We start from the raw sequence: 20,377 nt of genomic DNA, 5'->3' as shown, positions 1-20,377 counted from the left end.
GTAGTATCAATTCTTCAGTATTGTTATACAAAAGCTAAACTTTAAAATAGACACGTAGATTTGATCCGTGCCCCTAATTCACAAAATATCGAAGGGGGTGTATTTGTTAAAATCGATGGAAGCAACGTTGTTTCTACGAAAATTAAAAAAAAAACCATAGTTTTCAGTGAAAATGCAAAACAAATAGATTTTTTCAAAACCAGAGGAGGAAAGGAAGAAGGGGTATTTTCCCCAAAACTTGAGTGAATGGTGGAGGTTTCCCTCTATTTAGGATAATGTAAATAGATTTTTTTCTGTTTTTTTTTAAGACTTAATGCGATTCTTCGATTTCTGTAGAAAAATGAAACATGTTTCCATGTATTCTTTTTTATAAAACGCCAAAAAAAGCACTTAGTAAAGAACTCAACTAAATACAGTAATTTTCAAAGTTTTTTTTTTTATTAGATGTTTATGAATGAGCACTAGGCTCTATTTAACGTTATGCTGAAATATTTAAAGGTGTAATGTGCACCTGTGGGCTTGTTATCCTGAAATATTTAAATGTGTAAGTTGTACCCGTGGGCTCGTTATCGTGAAATATTTAAAGGTGTAAGGAGCACCCGTGGGCTCGTTATCGTTAAATATTTAAAGGTGTAAGGTGTACCCGTGGGCTCGTTGTCCTGAAATATTTAAAAGTGTAAGGTGCACCCGTGGGTTCGTTATCCTGAAATATTTAAAGGTGTACCCTTGGGCTCGTTATCGTGAAATATTTAAAGGTGTAAGGTGCACGCGTGGGCTCGTTATCGTGAAATATTTAAGGTGTAAGGTGCACCCGTGGGCTCGTTATCGTTAAATATTTGAAGGTTTAAGGTGCACCCGTGGGCTCGTTATCCTGAAATATTTAAAGGTGTAAGGTGCACCATTGGGCCCGTTATCGTGAAATATTTAAATGTTTAACGTGCACCCGTGGGCTCTTAGTGGGGCAATATGATACAACACTAAAGGCTTTCTTTAACCTTGAAACTTTAGTCCTTGTTTTTCACTGTTTGTTAATCCTCTCGATATAATTCAGTTATTGTATTGTGCACACTATAAAAGGGCTTGTAATTTTTATAAGAGGATCCCTCCTCCACTAAAATAATTATCGGTCAAGGGTCCATGTTCTAATTTTGTACAATAACAAGCGGTCTTGTGGATTTTACAGTTCAGATGTTACTAGGATGAGGCAGGGAACATAATATACAAGCCAGTAATTGGTCCTAATGAGATAGAATCTGTAGAATCTCTGGAGTATTCTCACCCTAACATGGGAATAATGTTACAAATATTAATCATGGGATGAAAAGAGAAACCTCATTTTTTGAAGCGGGGCTTATGTAATGATTAAATATTAGCTCAGTTTATACCTATTCATTTGTACAAAAATTATTTGGGCGCTCTTAAAAAGTTACCTTGTAGAGTTCTGCTTCTTACATAAAACGGTTGTGATACTTTTCCTGTATTATTTAGATTTGTTTCTTTGAATTGATTACGTTGAATTCATTTTCTTTCGCCAATTTGCTAATAAAGAATGTGTGTTTAGAAGAGAGTTTTTTTTTTGCATAATTTGAATTTTACTTCGAAAGGTAATCACTAAAATCCGACCTAACTCCACAGCCGTAAAAGCACGTTGAAATCCGACTTTACTAATAGTTTCTTAAGATTAGTTTAAATGTTCACATTTAATTCATTCACTTTCAAAATATCTTGCTTTTGAGAAATTTTAACGAAAATAAAAATATGCTGTTGTTGTTGTTAAGCAAACTGGCCTGGGGAGACTGTAGGAGAAAAAGTCAAATTTAAAACAATAATTTAATAAATTCAAGAGTGGAACTTAAGTTGAAGCCCGATTAAAAACATTTATTGAAGTCATGCATATAAGAAAAAAGCAAGAGTTATATAGTTTTCTTGATTTCTGAGCAAGGCCGCTAAACATGTTACCATTGGCTTCAATCCAACAAGATCAACTGAACAGGCTTTTTTCGAAACAAGCATAGAAATTCATACAAGGTGAAGATTACATCTAGGCAATCGTCAATGCAGCAAAGAACTGCTTCTTTCGTTGATTAAATAATCAAAAAACAAGTTTTTTCAACTGAAAGAAAGGAGGAACATTAAAACTTAAAGCGAACAGAGATTACTACCTAAACGTGGGGATTTGTCCCCTCGTCAATACCCTTTTTCTAACGCTAAAGTTCGTATTTTGTTCCAATTCAGGAAAATGACACCTGAATCACAAAGGTTGTTTAATTAGAATAAATAGCTCTTTTGAAAATGCTAAAAAAAACTTAAGCATAAATAGCGAAAGTAATGACGAGGGGACAAACCCCCTCACATACCTAATAATTTCTGTTTATTTAAGTTTTAATGTTGCTCCTTACTTTCGATTGAAAAAAAAAGTTTTTTTTTTAATTTCTGATCGATTTTTTAAATAACGCCAGGAGATCTGGCACCCCTTCATGGAAAATTCCTCCATTGAAAGATAATCCCACGTAACCCCACGTATGTTTATAACTTGCAGCCCATCCCATGGGGAATGTGGGGGATTAATCCTCCTCAAAGACCTAGTTATTAGATTTTTTTACTATGCTGAACAAAATGCCTATCTCAAAATTTTATCAGATGAATTTGGAAAAAAATGAGCGGGGGAGGGGGCCTAGTTGTCCTCCATTTTTTTGGTCCATTAAAAAGGGCACTATAACTTTTAACTTCCGTTCGAATGAACCCTCTTGGAAAATTTTAGGGCCATTGGGTCGATACGATCACCCCTGGGGAAAGGGTGTGCAAAAGCACAGGATGGCTGGCCCCCAGCCCCCCATTGCACTTCCTGGCTGGAGGGCCAAGAAACGGAGATCAGTACCGCCGGTAAGGAATGTAAAGTCTAATGCCGTATCCTTTACCTTTTTTTTTACCCCTGGGGAAAACAAACAAACAAATAAACACGCAACCGTGATTTTCTTCTGGCAAAACATACAAAATCCCACATTTTTGCAGATAGAAGTTTGAAACCTTTACAGTAGAATTATCTGATACGCTGAATTGGGTTATGTGAATTTCATTAAGATTCTATGACTTTTAAGGGGCTGTTTCTCCCTTTTTCAAAAATATTGTAAATTTTCTCAGGCTCGTAACTTTTGATAGGCAAGATTAAGCTTAACAAAGCTTATATATTTGAATTCAGCATGAAAATTTGATTCTTTTGATCCATCTATTCCTATCAACATTTCTTTATTAGTGTTTTGATTACTATTGAGCCGGGTCGCTCCCTACCTACAGCCCGCTACCACAAACTGTTTGATCTGACTTTAATATGCTGGAGCAAACTCTGGATTGAGTTCTAAAGTTTAATCCTGATGACCTAGTCCAAATCAAAGATTCAAATAGCTATAGACTTAATCTAACACTGAATTATGTTTTCTAACCATAAAAGACACGCAATTACTTGAATGTGTCCTCACTTTGCAGTTGGAAAAAAGAAAAAAATTACAGAATAGCAGAGGTCAGGCCAAGAAAAACAGTCAATCAGGGGTCATCAGAAAAATCAGTCCTTATAAGTTTAGGTTGATGACTAAACGATTATAGGTTTAGCAGAAAGGGTTGAAGAATCGCTCTGGTTCTTCAATAAATGAAAAAAACAAGTCTTTTTTAAACTAAAAATAAAGAGCGAAACTAAAACATAAAAGGAACAGAAATTATTCTGTATATGAAGGGGGCTGTCCCCTTCTCAACGCCCCGCTCTACAAGCTAAAGTTTGACTCTTTTTCTCAGCTCTACTTTTTAAATCAGTACAAAAAAACTTTAGCGTAAAGAGCAGGGCGTTGAGGAGAAAACAGCCCCTTTCATATACGGAGTAATTTCTGTTCGTCTTAAGTTTTAATGTCATTCCCCACTTTCAGTTTAAAAAAAACTTGTTTTGTTTATTTAATTTCTGAACTTTTTGAATTAATGCATGTTTTGATTTTGGCTCTCCGCACATGAATAATTAAGATGGAATTCGCATAATAATTTATTTTTTTGGCTAAATGTCTTTCTCATAGTTTTGATCGGACAGTTTTGAGAAAAAAGGTGTGGGGAAGTAGGTCTGGTTACCCTCCAATTTTTTGGTTACTTAAAAAGGCATCTAGAACTTTCAATTTTACGAACGTTTTTATTAGTAAAAATATACATAACTTACGAATTAACATACGTAACGTTTCTAAATTCGTATGTTTTTATTATATATATGAGGGGGCTCCCCCCTCGTCAATAGCTCGCTCTCTACACCAAAGCTTAAATTTTGTCCCAATTCCTTAAGAATGACCCCTGAATCACAAAGGCCGTAGAATAAGTAGTTGAAATTAATAAAATTACATTAGCGTAAAGAGCAAGGTATTAGGAGGAGGTGAATCCCTCATATGCATAATAATTTATGTTCATTTAAGTTTTAATATTACTCCTTACTTTCAGTTGAAGAAACTTTTTCATATTTCGTCTTTCATTAATCTTTAAAAAATGCTTCATGGAAATTCTCTTCCCCCATGACAAATTCCTCCATGGAAATTTCCCCCCGCATAACCCCTTTCCCTTAACCCCACCCCCAACCAAAAAATCCCCCTGAAAGCATCTGTACACTACCCAATAACCATTACTGTATATAAATACTGGTCAAAGTTTGTAACTTGCAGCCCCTCCCACGGGGACTGTGGGGGAGTAAGTCGTCCCAAAAGACATAGTTTTTAGGTTTTTTGACTGTGTTGAATAAAATAACTATCTCAGAATTTTGATTCGGTGACTTTAGGGAAAAAATGAGCGTGGAAGGGGACCTATGCGTCCTTCAATTTTTTGGTCACTAAAAAGGGCACTAAAACTTTTAATTTCCATTAGAATGAGCCCTCTCGTGACATTCTAGGACCACTGGGTCGGTCTGATCACCCCTGGGAAAAAAAACAACAAGAAAACAAAAAACAAATAAACACGCATCCGTGATCTGTCTTGTGGCAAAAACTGCAAATTCCACATTTTTGTAGATAGGAGCTAGAAACTTCTACTTTAGGGTTCTCTGATACGCTGAATCTGATGGTTTGATTTTAATGAAGATTCTATGTCTTTTGGGGGACATTTTCCCCTTTTTTCAAAATAAGGGAAATTTTCTTGGGTACTTTTGATGGGTATCGGTATCATAACTTTTGGATGGGTAAAATTAAACTTGATGAAACTTATATAATAGAAATTAGAATAAAAAATCTGATTCTTTTGATGTATCTATTGGTATAAACATTCCGTTTTGTTGGTGTTTTGCTAATTATTGAGCCGGGTTGCTCATAACTTACAGTTCGTTACCAAGAACTGTTTGACAATTGCCAATATCAAACAGTTCGTGGTAACGAAGTATAGTAAGGAGCGACCCGGCTCAATAGTAAACGAAACTCTAAAAAACGGATGCTAAAAGATACATCAAAAGAATCAAATTTTCAAGCTGATTCTAAATATATAAGTTTCAATTAATGTAGTCTTTGTCATCAAAAGTTACGAGCCTGAGAAAATTTGCCTTATTTTGGAAAATAGGGGGAAACACCCCCTAAAAGTCATAGAATCTTAATGAAAATCACACCATCGCATTCGGCGTATCGGAGAACCCCATAGCAAATATTTCGAGCTCCTATCTAAAAAATGCGGAATTTTGTATTTTTTGCCAGAAGACAAATCATGGGTGAGTGTTTATTTGTTTGTTTTTTTCTTTTCCCCAGGGGTCATCGTATCGACCAAGTGGTCCTAGAGTGTCGCAAGAGGGCTCATTCTTACGGACATGAAAAGTTATAATGACCTTTTTAAGTGATCAAAAAAATTGGAGGGCACCTTGGCTCCCTCCCACGCTCATTTTTTTCCAAAAGTCAACGGATTAAAATTTTGAGATAGCCATTTCGTTCCGCATAGTCGAAAACCATAATAACTATGTCTTTGGGAATGAATTACTCCCCCACAATCCCTGGGGGAGGGGCTGCAAGTTACAAACTTTGACCAGTGTTTACATATAGTAATGGTTATTGGGAAGTGTACAGACGTTTTCAGGGGGATTTTTTTGGTTTGGGGGGTGGGGTTGATGGGAGGGGGCTATGTCGGAGGATCTTTCCTTGGAGGAATATGTCATGGGGGAAGAAAGGTTCAATGAAAAGGGTGCAGGATTTTCTAGCATCACTATAAAAAAAAAACAATGAAAAAATAAACATGAAAACGTTTTTTCAATTGGAAGTAAGGAATGGCATTGAAATTTAAAACGAACAGAGATTATTACGCATATGAGGGGTTCTAAAAATACTTTAGCATAAAGAGCAAGGTATATTGGAGGAGATAAATACCTCGCTCTTTATGCTAAAGTATTTTTAGTAATTGCAACTATTTATTCTACGGCCTTTTCGATTTAGGGCTCATTCTTAAAGAATTGGGACAAAACTTACGATTTAGTATAAAGAGCGAGGTATTAACGAGGGTACAAACCCCCTCCTACACATAATAAAAATATAAGAATATAAAAGTTTTTTACGTAAGTTAATTCTTAAATTACGCATATTTTTTACTAATAAAAACGTTCGTTAAAAATTAAAAGCTCTAGTAGCCTTTTTAAGTAACCGAAAAATTGGAGGGCAGCTAGGCCTCCTTCCCCACCCCTTATTTCTCAAAATCGGATGATCAAAACTAAGAGAAAGCCATTTAGCCAAAAAAATTAATATACAAATTTCATTTTAATAATTTATGTGCGGAGAGCCAAAATAAAACATGCATTAATTCAAAAACGTTCAGAAATTAAATAAAAAAAAACTAGTTTTTTTAACTGAAAGTAAGGAGCGACATTAAAACTTAAAACGAACAGAAATTACTCTGTATATGAAATGGGTTGTCCCCTCCGCAATCCCTCGCTCTTTACGCTAAAGTTTGACTCTTTGCCACAATTTTACTTTTTAAAACAGTTAAAAGCTTTAGCGTAAAGAGCGAGGGATTGCGGAGGGGACAACCCATTTCATATACGGAGTAATTTCTGTTCGTTTTAAGTTTTAATGTCTCTCCGTACTTTCAGTTAAAAAAAAAACTATTTGTTTTATTTAATTACTGAGCAAGAGCTTTAAGGAGATGAATCTTCAGATGTACTGTGTTTCAAAAGATTCCTACATAAAGCTTTTTGCGGGAACCTTTAATATAAGAAAGAATTTTTTGTTCTGAGAAAAAAAAAGGAATTGCGGATAAATGAAATTAAATAAAAAATCTAAATCATGTAAAAGAAAACAAGTAAGTTTTAAATAAATAAAAAAATGTGTTACAGTTAGTACTTCGAGTATTTTGTAATGAAAACTTTTCTTTACTATTTATTTAATTTACTTTCGGTACACACACACACATATATATATATATATATATATATATATATATATATATATATATATATATATATATATATATATATATATACCTAGTTGGTGGGGCGCTTGGCCCCCCCCAAGCCCCCCCGCGCGCGTAAGTCGTTACGCGCCATATTAGTTACGCGCCATTGTAGCTGTGTCCCTGTGTCCCACCTGTGAATAGAGATAGATATAAATATATATCTTTAACTACGTAAAACATGCGAATATACAACATTCTTCGCTGTCCCATTGTCTGTGCATATAAATAGCATTTATATTCCCTGTGTCCTGGTCGTCATTTGTGTCCTGGTGTCCCAGTTTGTATTTTCTCTTTGAGTGTCCCGGTCGTCATTTATATTCCCTGTGTCCCAGTGTCCCGGTCGTCATTTGTGTCCCGGTGTCCCGGTCTGTAATTTCTATTCAAACAATCCCTGTGTCTCAGTCGTCAATTATATATCCCGCCTGTGCCCCCGGCGTCCCCGTTGTAGTTGTGTCCCTGCGTCCTGGTCGTCATTTATATTCCCGGTCGTGATTTTTGTCCGGGTGTCCCAGTCTGTAATCTTTCTTTGAGGTTCCTGGTCGTCATTTATATTCCCTCTGTGTCGGTCGTCATTTGTGTCCCGTCTGTAATTTATCTTTGAGTGTTTTTTCTTTTTAGTTTTTTTTTTGGTTTTTTACATTTTTTCAGTTTTTTTTCTTCTTTATTTTTCAGCGTCACTATGAAGTACATATCGCCGAACCTTTGTTTTTTAACTTAAATCTGGTAGGCATTGATGACCTTATCCAAGTCAAAATCCCAAACCCAATCATCATCGCTATCATTTTCAGTTTTGATATGTTTTGACTCTCGCTTTCCAGGTGGATTTTCATCTAACTGCGCGGTTTTGCGTTCTTTAGCCGCAAGCCTGTTTTCTTGCTGTTCTTGTGATTCCTCGGCACGCTTTATTTTCTTACTTTCTCTATCAGCTGCAAGCCTGTTTTCTTGCTATTCTTGTGATTCCTCGGCACGCTTTCTTTCTTACTTTCTCTATCAGCAGCAAGTTTTTTGGCATAGACTCTTTGAGCAGCTTCCTCGGCTGTTGCCATTGTAGGTTCTTCAGTCATTTTACAATTAAACATTTTTCCGTGAACGCATGTCTTAAATACCATTAATGACGTCACCGTCATAGCAAAAATGACGACAACTAACTTCATGACGTCAGTCGACACAGAAACATGACGTCACCTGACAGACAGACACACAGACAGACAACTTATATATATATATATATATATATATATATATATATATATATATATATATATATATATATATATATATATATATATATATATATATATATATATATATATATATATTATATGAGAAACATTCGAGAAGCGACGGTTGGTCAATGCTAATGAAGGTGAGTTTAGGTTAGGTTACACTTCCAAAGATGTTGCTTCTCGTAAGAGTACAAAGTCATGGTGTGTCCATTGAAGCACTGTTATTTTTTTGGGCAACAACCCCTTAACCTGGAAAAATATAATTGCCTGTTCTTCGTTCCGTGGCAGATCCCAAATCTTATTTTGAACACCCATGGTGCTACACTTTATTTTATCACTATGCATTGCAAACTAACCGTTTTTTGTCCTATCCGATCTTCTTGATCCAAATTCTCGAAAGTTTCTCGTATAATACATAAGTTATTCTCATTACCCATTTTTTACTACTACTCCACACGATATATAATACAGAATCAATATAATGATATCTAGGTTAATAAAATATTAAATATTTATTAATTTAATCATTATTAACAGTATACAAGAACAAATCGTCCACTTTTCCATGTCTCCCTCATCGTGGTTATTTTCACACTTTCACCTGTTGTTACGTTTTAATATTAAGTTTTTTTTATTCCTCTAATAAATTCTACCATCTGGTTCCTTTAGTCATGTCCGATTCGGAATTCCCCACTGCGGAAATATCAGAAAAATTAGGAAGAAACGAGATCATTACATGCTCAAAAGAACAAAAGCTGATGAATTGAGCGTCTGCCATGACTAGCATTGTTATTGTAATGCAAATGGGATCGACTCCCCCCTCCTTTATAAGGATTATCTCTTCAGCACTTCTAAGACATAAGTTCGGAAAGGAAAGCAAAACTAAAGGAGATTTGATGTTTGGTGAAAATGGAATAGATTAAATGTCTTTGGTTAGATTCCATGTCAAACATAAGCTTTATTCGACAAACTGAAGAATTTGGTAACGACAGTTGTAGAATGTCCAAACAAAAACTTATTCACAATTAAGACTTCAGTCTTCAGGCAAAGATGCAAGAGTTACAGTTCTTCTGTTACTAATCTTCGGTTGGGGTAAAGTAAAAATAAAACACAATTATCAGGTCAATTATATAAATAAATAAAAAACTTTTATTAGGAGAAAATCGTAAGGCTTGTTACAAAAAAACATAAATAGCAAAAGCAAATCTCATAAAATAGAAAAAGAAAGAAGCTTAACACACATATTATCATAGCTACTCTAACGGTTCAAGCCACAGAGAAAATCTATTTTTTCAAACTCTATTTCACAAAATAGTGAATGCACCAATCTGCTTTTTTCAATGTTGACAACTTATTGACAACCGTTTTCATTGTTGACTTTTCATTATGACAACTTTTTTCATTGTTGACAACAATATTGACAACCGTTGGAAGAAGCTCTATCTAATTCTTATACATTCGATTAAAATATTTACCTCGATCTGGTAAGGTAAATTTTATATCGTTGCTATTAGGTTAGAGAGTGAGTGCTAAACTGAAAAACAGGTTAATATACACAATGCCTAAGCCTTTTAGCATTAATAGTATATTTGTTAGTTGAGTTCTCCCCATAAACTGACGTGAAGGGAGCTTGAATCGTTTCAAAAAAGTAAATTATCAAATTTTCAAAGGACCTCACTCCCCCTGCACCCGCACCTTAAGGCTTTTGTTGTAGAAAAATGTAACAGGTGAATTTTAGCTACTATGGAACTAAAATACCATACGAGTTGTAGTTTCTTTTATGTCCGTGTGTGTGTTTTTTTTCTGTTTTTTAGCAACAATTTTGCCTCCGACAAAAAATCAAGATCTGAGCAACAAAACGACGTTACTAACAAAATTGTAGCTACTATGTCTAATCGGAAAGAAAATTCAAACAATCCTGCCTAGATAATTCTTCTTTTAAATACTTATTTAAAAATATTGTTACCAATAGTATGGTTGTAAGAGGGCGTTAGCATGAAAATTTAGTTTGATTTAGTTCAAATGTTAGAATTTAAATTTTCTAAAAGAAATTTCAAATTTTAAAATACAAATTACCGGAGAGACGTATTTTTAAAAAATGATCTAAAAAAGAAGTTAAGAATTATTAAGAAGTTAAGAAGTTATTTGTCCACACAACTATAATTTTTCTCCGACGGCATGAAATCTAGGCTCAAGAGAAGATTAAACTCCAAATGTAAGTACTTGTATGCTATACACCCTACCTAATGTTCTCCTAATATGTTTCTTTGACGCTCAATCCTAATGAAAAATACCAAAGTAAGATAAAATTAGAAACTCCTTAGAAACACTTTTAGACTATATGCATGCACATTATGGGGGGGAGGTAAAGTATATCGGGTTTGTATGTCTAATGTCTTCAGATTTACCCCCCCCCCCCTAGTGTGCAAACATATAGCCCGAATTATATATTATCAATCTATTCTGTCACTCCTCGTTGTCTTGTCTCACGCTAAGCTGAAAGAAACTAACGAAACAAAACGGTTCTTTAATGCATCAATGAATGAACAACTTGAATGGTAGGGCATTTATCATACGAGTACCCAAATGGAATCTAGCTTTTTCAGGTAACATCCTCCAGCTCTTGGTAATTTTATTGCTCAAATGGGTTATTAGTAGTTTCCCAAGTAGATTGGCAGCAAAAACAGACGGCAATTTCTACAGAGACGACTATTGTTGCTTTGACAACAAACTGTTAAAGACTTTGTGCTTACTGTTACAAAGATGGTTGTAACCCTTGACAAGGTCTAGAGCCAATATCTGGTGGTACTCACCCCAGTCAAGTTCTACACTATACACGGGTGCCAAACCTATATGTAAGACAAAACTATGGCAAAGCACGGCAAAAATACCTTTCATGATAACAACAAAAATCTATTCCATTCTTCTCCTTTACTATGGACCTTTCTGTAATTTACAAATTTAATTGAGACTAAATACAACTTTAAAGAGGATGAAGAAAACTATAAACTCAATTTTAGAATATTCTTAAGAAAATTTTCTTGCTGAAAGGAAAAATTCTGCAGAAGGAGCAATAATAAGAAAAAAAAAATACATCCCTTAGTGGGGCAAAATATTTACTTAAATATTTACACCTAAATTAATGGATTCTTGAATATTCTCAAATACACTGGCTAAAATAATAATTTTTCGAATTAACTGTTTGAACCAAAAAATATGAAGTATCTACAGCAAGACTTACCATATAGTTTGATCTGTCCATCAGTTTCTCCTCTAGGATTTTTGGCAACGCAGCGATATGTGCCAAAATCTTTTGGGGTTACATATTTGATAGTTAGCTTCATATGAGTTTTGTATGTGATGGTAGTGCCAGGCCTCCCTTAAGAAATATACATGAAAAATTAACAAAAAGTATTTTGTGATACCACTTTTGTAAATCAAAAGGTGTTAAGTCACTAACCTCAAACTGTACAGGGAACTCAAAATTAAGATCTAAGTCTGGGATTGAATGCCAGTTTAATAATAATCAGTTTTTTCTGACTAGAGGAGTTTCGATTAGGTGTCCGAGGCACGGAGGAAGAACTTTTTCAGCAAAATTTTTTTCCCCATTTTTGTAATCAAATAAAAAAAAAGAGATTTAACTCCTTTTAAAGTTGGGGAGACAAGGAAAACTTCTAAAAGTCTTAAAAAACACATCAACGACAAAGAACAAAGCTACTCATTCGATCAAAAGTGCTGAGGTCATATAATATAATATCATAGATTAAGAAAAGCATTTAATGTAATTTATTGCACCCAAATAACGATTATGCAGCATAAGGCATTTTTGTGAAGTTCTTTTTTTTTTTTTAATACAGATAAATAACGATGCACCCTACTTTTAATGGATTATATATGGACATTTAACTATATACATATTTTCAGATGTTGACAACCACCTTCTAGTAATACATAAACTACGACATAGGTCACTGATAGAAACACTCCTCAGATAAATAATCAGATCTGGCTAATTTTGGTACTCAGGCCCAAATTTAGGATCTTATATCTACCACCGTATAAATTCTACCAAAAAGTACTGATTTTTCTAACTTTGCTTTAAAACTTTTGATAATGCCAAGCTTGCACGTCTTAAGTTTAGAATTCAGCCCAAAGAGATCTGTGTGAAAACACAAATGCTGAGGTTGAGAAAAACATGTCAAACCTGAAAATTTAAATCACATGTATGAAGAAGAAAATGGACCTCTGGTGCCTTGAATTTTAGAACAGATATATTTAATTGCTTTGTAGGTCTTGCTGAATAAAAATGTGAAATCATTTTATTTTAGCTCTACATTATTAGATAAATTTACTTACCAACCAATTCTTTTTCAATAATTTCAGGTATGAGCATTGTAAAATTATAAAGGACCTATTTAACGGAATAAAAGACTTCATAGAAAAAAAGTTTTGGATGTGCTCAGTTAGTAGTTGCTTTTATTGATGCTTTTTTCTGCTTTTCTGTAATCATCAATAAAAAATTTCTGAATAATAATTTTTTTTTTCGCAATTTGTTTGTTTAATCCATGATTTTCTTCTAACGCATAATTCGCAAAAATTTATATCTTAAAAATTTACCATTCATTAGTTATTATTTAATATTTTTAACAGTTCATCCGTTTTTAACTCAACACTGAATGAGTTTTTGTTAAAAATATATAATTATAATTTTTGACTGTTTGCTTATTCTGATATATCGTTGGAGGTGCTGCACTAAGATTGTCAAAAGCCAGGCGAAATTAAACTGGGGGACAATTATACTACCCTGCTGACCTGATAACTCTAAAAAACGTATGTATTACTAACTTTGGAACGGGCTAAAATAAAATTAAGGTTAAGTTTCCCCATCCCAACCTAGAAAAACTTTTCAACAAATAAACTAATAGTAGAATATAATTTATGGGTGGTAATGTTAATTCTTCGTTAAACCTGTACTCTTTGTAGGTACTCTCGATTTAATTTAAGTTTCGTTCACGATTTCATTCTGGAACATTTTATCCAAAATTTTTCTCTCACCTCTAGACTTTTTCTTCTCGGGAAGCATAATTTAAAAATGAAAAAAAAAACAGAACTTATTCAAGGTTCTTACGTTTGATAACCAGGCACGTATGCGAAATTCCACAACAATTTCTTGTCTATGTACTATTTTTTATTGCGAATAATTCCTCATTTTTTCCATTTAATTCTCCTGATTTTGGCAATATTTTTAAGTTGCAGCTTCTCATGCCGTGGGCACAAAATCTCTCATACTTAATGGATGTTCTATTATTTTTAGCATATGAATAACTCACGAAACTATATAAAAAGAGGGAACTACCAACAAAAGTTTCAATAATCTTTTAATGGAAGGATTAAACATACCACGATGGTCTTTTTTATCATTTTGGGCTTGAATCGCTTCAAATTTGTACCTTCCCTGGTCATGCAAAACATGTCCATCCTCTCGTGTCCAGTAATGAATTGCTGCTGGATGGGCTTCTAAATGGCACTCAAATACAACTGACATACCCACCATTGCGCCAATAAGCTGATGTGCCACCCATATCGTTGGTGGAACTGAAAATTAAAAAGGTGCATTCAGGTAGTTCATTAGTCTTCAAAAGGTTTTAGCCCTACAAGAACTAGTGCTACACTAGTTCTGGCTGATCTGTGAAATACACTGATGCTTCTCTTTTGTCTGTAGGGTAGTTTGGAGGAATCCTGTAACTGCAAATTAAGGGAAGATTTGACTACTTGCCTTTCTGCATATCTACATCACACATTTTATGGCTCAGAAAATTGATGGCCCAAATGGCTCAGACTCTTGTAAACATTCAAAAAGTAATTAGTTCTAGCGTTCTTTTCTACCCTAAAAAGAGTGAAATCCCATAACAGGAGTGACTCAGGTCAGAAGCAGCTCAATGGATTGTCCTTATTATCCATATGCAAGGATACTCTAGTCAATGAAGAAGACGTCTTGGGTAAAATAGCCCCAAAAAATGCGGTTCGATTTTATTTTATAATTACATATTTACAGTGTTGTCTTAATAAAGAATGCACCTTATTTTCCAGAGACTTTATTTTTCCTTTTTAACTAGTACTACCATCGCTCAGACAATTTATCCACCCCTCTCGAAAATTCCGAACGTGAAACAAAGCACGCATTTCAGTGTCTCCGTGAAACAATGTTGTAGTGGACAAGGAAGGACACACTCTGGATAGAGACACGAAAAAAAATCAATAAAGGTATCTCTGAATACATGTTGGAATAAAGGGGGACCAGGCTATGCAAAAATCCCTTTCTACTTCAGGGTGTAGCATAGAGGAGTGGCCAAGGACTCTGTTCTCCTCCAACACTTAACTGAAGGGTCTGCGTAGTCTGTGTTTGGAATACAGCTAATTTGGGTTCATCTGTGTTTTCTACTATTCATTGATAACAATTTCTAGTTCAAAATAAAAAGTTTATCAGTTTAAAAGTTTATAAGAAGTTCAAAATAATAAAGTTTAATAAAAATTATTATCTGGCTTATTCTGCTATTTTCTGTTTAAAATGGCTTTTTACTTTTCGTTGGAAGACCTCTTTCTCATAAAACTTTTTTCTGATTAATTTCTAGTGAGACATATACTGATCTTATCCTCTTAAGAACAAATTTATCAAATTATATCATGTCTCTAGTCAAGTAGAAATCCCAAAATTTCCCCTTTTTCAACATTTCTGAAAAGTAATTCATCAACCTCTCTTAGGGGATTGCCTTTTAACGCGGCAGGATCAAGGCATTTTGTTTCCCCTAAATCCTCGACTAATGCTGTAATAACATCATTCTTGACAGGCGAAGAGACAATCGAAAATACAAGCTAGTGTCGCCTTTAGCTAATAATGGAAGAATCCCCACTTCAAATTAATCACAGTAATCTTAAGTATAATCCTAACATTGTTGGATTTAGAATGATTGGTAGTACAAATTAGTAAAGTTGCAATATTCAACATAAGACAGGAATTAGATATCACGGGAAGAAGTCATCGTAACCACCTCAAAAGGGTATTCAACACATTTGATTTCAAGTGTTCTTACGGTGCCAATTATGGGGAAGGTGAGATAAAATAACAGGTGAATACTAAATAGGGTGATTTTGTTTGCCTATGGTTTAATTTGGGGTAAAATTTGACCTAAACAGATTAAAACTATTTTACTAATTTCCAAATTATTATTTGACAAACTCTCACGCAGAAGGCTAGTTGGGTCAACACCTCACCCAGAAGTAAACGTAACATATAAGATACCAATGTTTTATTAATATTTTTTAAATTAATAGCTAAGATACATGGCACAGTTGAAATCTCTCTCCTGTAAATGGCTTAAACTAAACAGGCTTAACTGGAAATGGCTACTGGAGCTCTGGGACAGCCTCATCTGTAAACTATGGAGTTTATGATTAGGGATGGATGGTTGTGTTGAAGCATGACAAGCCCAGAAGTATTTTCTAGCTTCAGTGATCGAGAAAGTTTATAAGTTAGCAAATAGATATTGTCCCAGACTAACCGGCAAGAATGCATGAACCGTCTGAATTATACTTGAGGCCTATTAACAATGAGACTTCTATCACTAACCGGCAAGAATGCATGAACCGTCTGAATTATACTTGAGGCCTATTAACAATGAGACTTTACTAATATCGAGATTTAGCTAGCTCTAATTTAAGGCAATCTTATTTTTCAAAGATGGCTGAAAAATTTGGATTGACTCAAATTAACAGTAGCTACTCTCGGAATTAGTAAAATATAATTTTGAATGGGAGTTGGTTATCAGTTACGATTTGTCTAAATGTCAACAATATTTTTTCTATTATAAGAAGTGAGGTATCACCCCACAGCACCATTATTCAGGCTTAGTCTAAGTAAAGGGAAATGAAAGATTAATTGTTAACCCCCGTCCCCCATACTCTTTCCTGTTTTAACCTGAAGGCTCATAGAGGTTTCAACAATTTGGGTATTAAAATACGGTCTTTTAGGAATATGACATCCCCCTGCCAAAAGCTTGTCAGTAGCCCCCTTCGTATTAGCGGATATCCATTTTTCTTTGTTCTTTTTATTTGTCTTAATTTCCTTTTGGCTGCTCAATTTTACATTTGAGTATAATTTTACAGGGAAAATTGTCTGGAGAAATTTTCCAGGGGAGGGAGTGTTCCACGGGAAACTTTCAACTGGGGTTTACTGTGGGGGGAATGTTTCGTGGGTGGGATTTTTGTGGGGGTAATAGGCTTATACCGGGCCCCATTTTTGTATATATGTCTTCGGGTCTTAAAACTAGCAATAATCCAACCACTGCCTGACATGAAGGAAGATACTAACGAAGATAACCATTTTTTTTTTCATTTTCCTACGGAACCACAATTAGCAAGCTCCAAACTGTCTTTAGATATCCTTGGATTCGAAAACTAGAAAATCGCTACATCAATTTACACCACAACCATCATCTCAAGATATTTTAACAGGGCTTCCACTTTTAGGGAGATTACCCTATTTTAGGGAGAAATCCCTTCTTTTAGGGACACTTATTTTAAATATAGGGACAAAGGGAAATCTGGAGTGAAGTAAGGATTTTCATGTAAATCTGGGGTAAAGTAAGGATTTTCAGTGAACGTTTGATTTTTTCAAACAAAAATTTGAAAAATTCATCATTGTAATATTTCTTAGTGAGAAAGATCTAAAACTTCATGTTGAAGTATTGGACATGGTTAAGTGTAGTGATGGATCAGCTGAGCATCTGACTAACTGCATCAAACAAGTCATTGAAACGAAACTCGATTCCCTGGCAAAATATTGGTGAATTTTATGCAGATACTACTAAAGTCATGCGTGGAGCTAATAGATCTGCTTCAACGCTAATGAAAGCCATAGTGCCTCATATCTTGAATCTGAAATACTCGTGCAATCTTATTCACTTATGTTCATCCTATGCATGCTTGTCACTTCCCAAGACACTAGAAGACTTGGAACGAAATATATATGCCCACTTTTCCAGGAGTCCTTACAGGCGAGACAAGTATGCAGAATTTAACAAGTTCCTTGAATGCAAAGCACTCCCAATTCTTGCACCAGGACAGACCCCCAGACCCCTTGGTTGTCCTTCAGGTCTGCACAAAGAGGCTTATTGAGCAGCGGGTTGCTCTTACTCATTATTTCATAAAAACCACGTTTGACGACCCAACTATAACCAATGACCTTAACTAGTCAGCATTACAAAGCAAGTTGACATAGTTGAATTTATGGACAACTCTATTGGTCTCTCTAATGATTTCAACACAGTTTTCCAATCTGAGCTTCCACTTCTTCATTCCCTAAAGGTAGGTGTCAGCAAACTTGTGAATAATGTTGCGTCTAACCTTCATGGAACTAGACTATATTTGCAGTCTTGGTTTCTTTACCGAACTAAATCCTTACCTTTCAAGTGAGTACCTGTCTTTAAACCAGACATATGTGGGAATAGCTGTACCCGATTCAATGTAAGAACTCGTAGATGATCAAGAGCCAAATATTAATATTGATCTCTTTTACCAGTCTTGTCGAAACTATTATATAGCCCTAATCAAGCACATTCAAAACCGTTTCAAGTTTGAAGACGAAATTTTAGACATTTTGGGATTGATTGAACCAAGGAATGCCATAAATTTGAAGCTAAAATCTCTAGGGCCACTATTTGCGAGATTTCTTGCTGTAACAGAAAAGTGTTGCGTCCAAAAAACGGACGAAGAATGGAGATCTCAGGCAATGACCGATATCACTCAGCTTCATTTGGGAGATGCTCAAGTTGAAGACCTGTCAGTTGAGCAGTACTGGATGAAAATACTTAGTCTGAAGACTCGCAGTGGTGAAATCAAGTACCCATAATTTTGGAAGTGCATATCACTGATATTTTCGTTACCCTTTAGTAATGTACCTGCTGAGCGTTCGTTTAGTCGCCTGAAACTAATCAAAACAGACATCCGAAATAGTTTCGGGAACGTCATACTAGTCTCACTTATTCGAGTCAACTACTGGTTGGAAAACAAAGATGAAACTCCATCAACTGTCAGCATACCGAAAGCTGTTGTTGGCTTCAAGACGAAAGCAAACGCTGGAGATGACACTTGAACTTTTTTTGTTGGTTCTCGATAGTGTAAAAGATTTTATGTATATCATTATCTGAAGTAAAAAATAACACTTTGATTCTACGTAACGTTTTAAGATTGTATGGAAATCTAAGGCAAAATATCTCTTTTTTCTAGGGAGAAAAATAGGGAGAAATCAGATCTAAAGACAAGGAATTTTAGAGAAAATCAATATATAAAAAGGGAAAATTGAAACCGAAAAGTGGAAGCCCTGTATTTTAAGGAGTATGCGTTCCAGTCATACATTAAATGATAAAAATAGAATGTATTATTTGGGCAATATGGCTACTGAAATTTCATGGTATGGTTGGTTAAAATGAAAAACCGTATTAGAGGCTATGAATAAATTACTATTGAAAAGAGCGCTCAAGAAGATCAAATAAGAGTAAGTGTTTCTCACGTATTACTTTTTTACGGCAACGTTAAGACAATTTTTATCTCTTAATAGCTTTGCATAATAAAGGGGATGAATTCCAGAGTTTCCATTGGAGGGATAGTTTTGGTCTCTAAAGTTGAAAAACCACTGGAGGTCGAAAATTTCATCATTTCATGACACTGTAGATAAAGAGGTGAGAGATCGAAAGAGTCATGAAAAAAAATAAACACATAGAGAATACATAGGTCGAGCATACAACTTAAGTAAGAAAATACGACTTATAAATTTATATATTTATAAAAGTACAGAATTCTGTAAAAATCGAAAACTCACCAACTCTTCGGAAAGGTGAGTTCTTATTTCCCTAATCTATGGTTATCATCAAACTTCTTTCACTTCTGATCGGAGAAGAAAGAACTTTGACGAAAATATAATCGAAGCGCTAATTAGGGTTCTTCCGTATATGTAAAGGATGCAATTGCCTAATTCCTAATGTAAGTGATTAATATTAGCAATACTATGTAGGTAGTCGGTGTTAAAGGGGCCTTTGTCATCAAGAGAATCTGAAAACTCATTTCTAATCGAAGTAACAGTTTAATTGTTCAGGACTGAACAATGCGACAAAAAAATCCTCTTAACTGGTATTCAGTATATTTCTGTCTATTGAAAAAACATGTTTGTTTCTAGTTTAACCGTATGCCAATTTTCTAATAATGCCAGAATATCACTCTTGGCTATATTCGAAATTTGCTGATTTTGTTGTTACCTTTTCTCATTACACTGGTACTATGAGTCAGATTTTGGAGAGAAATAAGTACGAAAAAGAACATAAACTCCAAAGAATTCAAAATGTTAGGTAGCGCCAACTGATGAGTGTAGGGAAAAGAGGGGGGGGTGTGGACAATTTAACTGGAAGTGACACCAAAGATACAATGAGCACCGACTTCTTGAATGTAATAAAGTAAACATTTCGCTTTTGTGGTGATTAGTTTAGATGAGGGCACACTCAACAGAAACTGGAAATCACATAAGAAAAGCCTTAAACTAGAAAAGTAGAAATTAAGACTTCTTTTTTTAAGCTTTAAGGTTTTTTAGGCTTACACTGCTGATCACTTAAAAATATCCCTAGGGCTTCTGATTTCCAATCGAATGAGCCAACTCTCGATCTTCTATGATC

At 34.7% G+C, this 20,377-nt stretch overlaps 1 protein-coding gene across 3 annotated transcripts in view; it reads right to left on the bottom strand.

The window, feature by feature from the left end:
- Positions 1–20,377, bottom strand: part of LOC136038049 (lachesin-like) — a 114,175-nt gene that overhangs the window by 37,488 nt on the left and 56,310 nt on the right. For 2 of the 3 annotated variants that reach the window (XM_065720998.1, XM_065720999.1), the window contains exons 6-7: positions 14,058–14,252; positions 11,899–12,036 (exon numbers count right to left, since the gene is read on the bottom strand). In XM_065720998.1, the coding sequence (XP_065577070.1) occupies positions 11,899–12,036; positions 14,058–14,252 (333 nt within the window). Of the gene's footprint in view, positions 1–1,933; positions 2,114–11,898; positions 12,037–14,057; positions 14,253–20,377 lie in introns of those variants that run through there. The other variant, XM_065721000.1, reaches the window with a different exon arrangement.

The sequence above is a fragment of the Artemia franciscana genome, chromosome 17 (genome assembly GCF_032884065.1).
Source record: "Artemia franciscana chromosome 17, ASM3288406v1, whole genome shotgun sequence".
Lineage (NCBI taxonomy): Eukaryota > Metazoa > Arthropoda > Branchiopoda > Anostraca > Artemiidae > Artemia > Artemia franciscana.
This window is presented reverse-complemented; position numbering and strand designations above follow the sequence as displayed.